Source organism: Chenopodium album, chromosome 20, assembly GCF_948465745.1.
Source record: "Chenopodium album chromosome 20, dcCheAlbu1.1, whole genome shotgun sequence".
Classification (NCBI taxonomy): domain Eukaryota; kingdom Viridiplantae; phylum Streptophyta; class Magnoliopsida; order Caryophyllales; family Amaranthaceae; genus Chenopodium; species Chenopodium album.
In genome coordinates, this window is record NC_137853.1 from 14,525,344 (window position 1) to 14,526,031 (window position 688).

At 33.3% G+C, this 688-nt stretch overlaps 1 protein-coding gene across 1 annotated transcript; it reads left to right on the forward strand.

The window, feature by feature from the left end:
• Window positions 1–408, forward strand: LOC145596848 (uncharacterized). Its single transcript, XM_081653041.1, has one exon. The coding sequence runs from the start codon at window positions 1–3 to the stop codon at window positions 406–408; it is 408 nt and encodes a 135-aa protein (XP_081509167.1).
• Window positions 409–688: the final 280 nt, after the last annotated feature.

The following is a 688-nucleotide window of genomic DNA, read 5'->3' on the forward strand; positions in this document are numbered from 1 at the left end:
ATGCGTGATCATGTTGGGGATGTAGTTGCTGCTATGTGTATGACTTTGGAGGGGTGTTATGAGGTGGATGTTATGGAAGCAATGGCTATGAGGCAAGCCTTACAAGTTACAATGGAGGCAGGCTTCTTGAGGATTTGCTTGGAGACAGACTGCTTAAAGCTCTTCTCACATCTGTCGAAGGCTACTGTCACAACAAATGCTTTTGGGAAGATCATCAATGACATTCTTTTGCTTGCTCGATCATGTCAGGTGTGCTCCTTTTCTTTTGTGAAGCGTTCAGGCAACAAGGTGGCACATAGCTTAGCTAAGTTATGTAATACTTATTCTGATTTTAGAGTTTGGTTGGAGGATTATCCTCATGATGTAACTGATTTGGTTTTGGTTGATTTGAGCCTCGTTGAAGGCTAATAATATTGCCTGTGCTTCCCATCAAAAAAAAAAAATAATAAATAAATAAAAATAAAAATAGTAATAATAGTGTTTTAAAAAAAATTATGACTTTTAATAATAATGGTTGGTTTTTTTATAATAATAATTAATTAATATTATTTGAATCTTTAAATAAATAAAATATAAAAGATGTAAAAAAATTTGCCAAGCCAATAAAACGATAACACGTGTCCCATATGACTTGTTAAACAAGTCACCAATTGGTCATAACTTGTTTAAAGCAAACACCTTTTAAATT

Bases quoted from the DNA above. Each gene is read 5' to 3' on its own strand.
- LOC145596848 (XM_081653041.1), top strand. From the start codon at position 1: ATGCGTGATCATGTTGGGGATGTAGTTGCTGCTATGTGTATGACTTTG.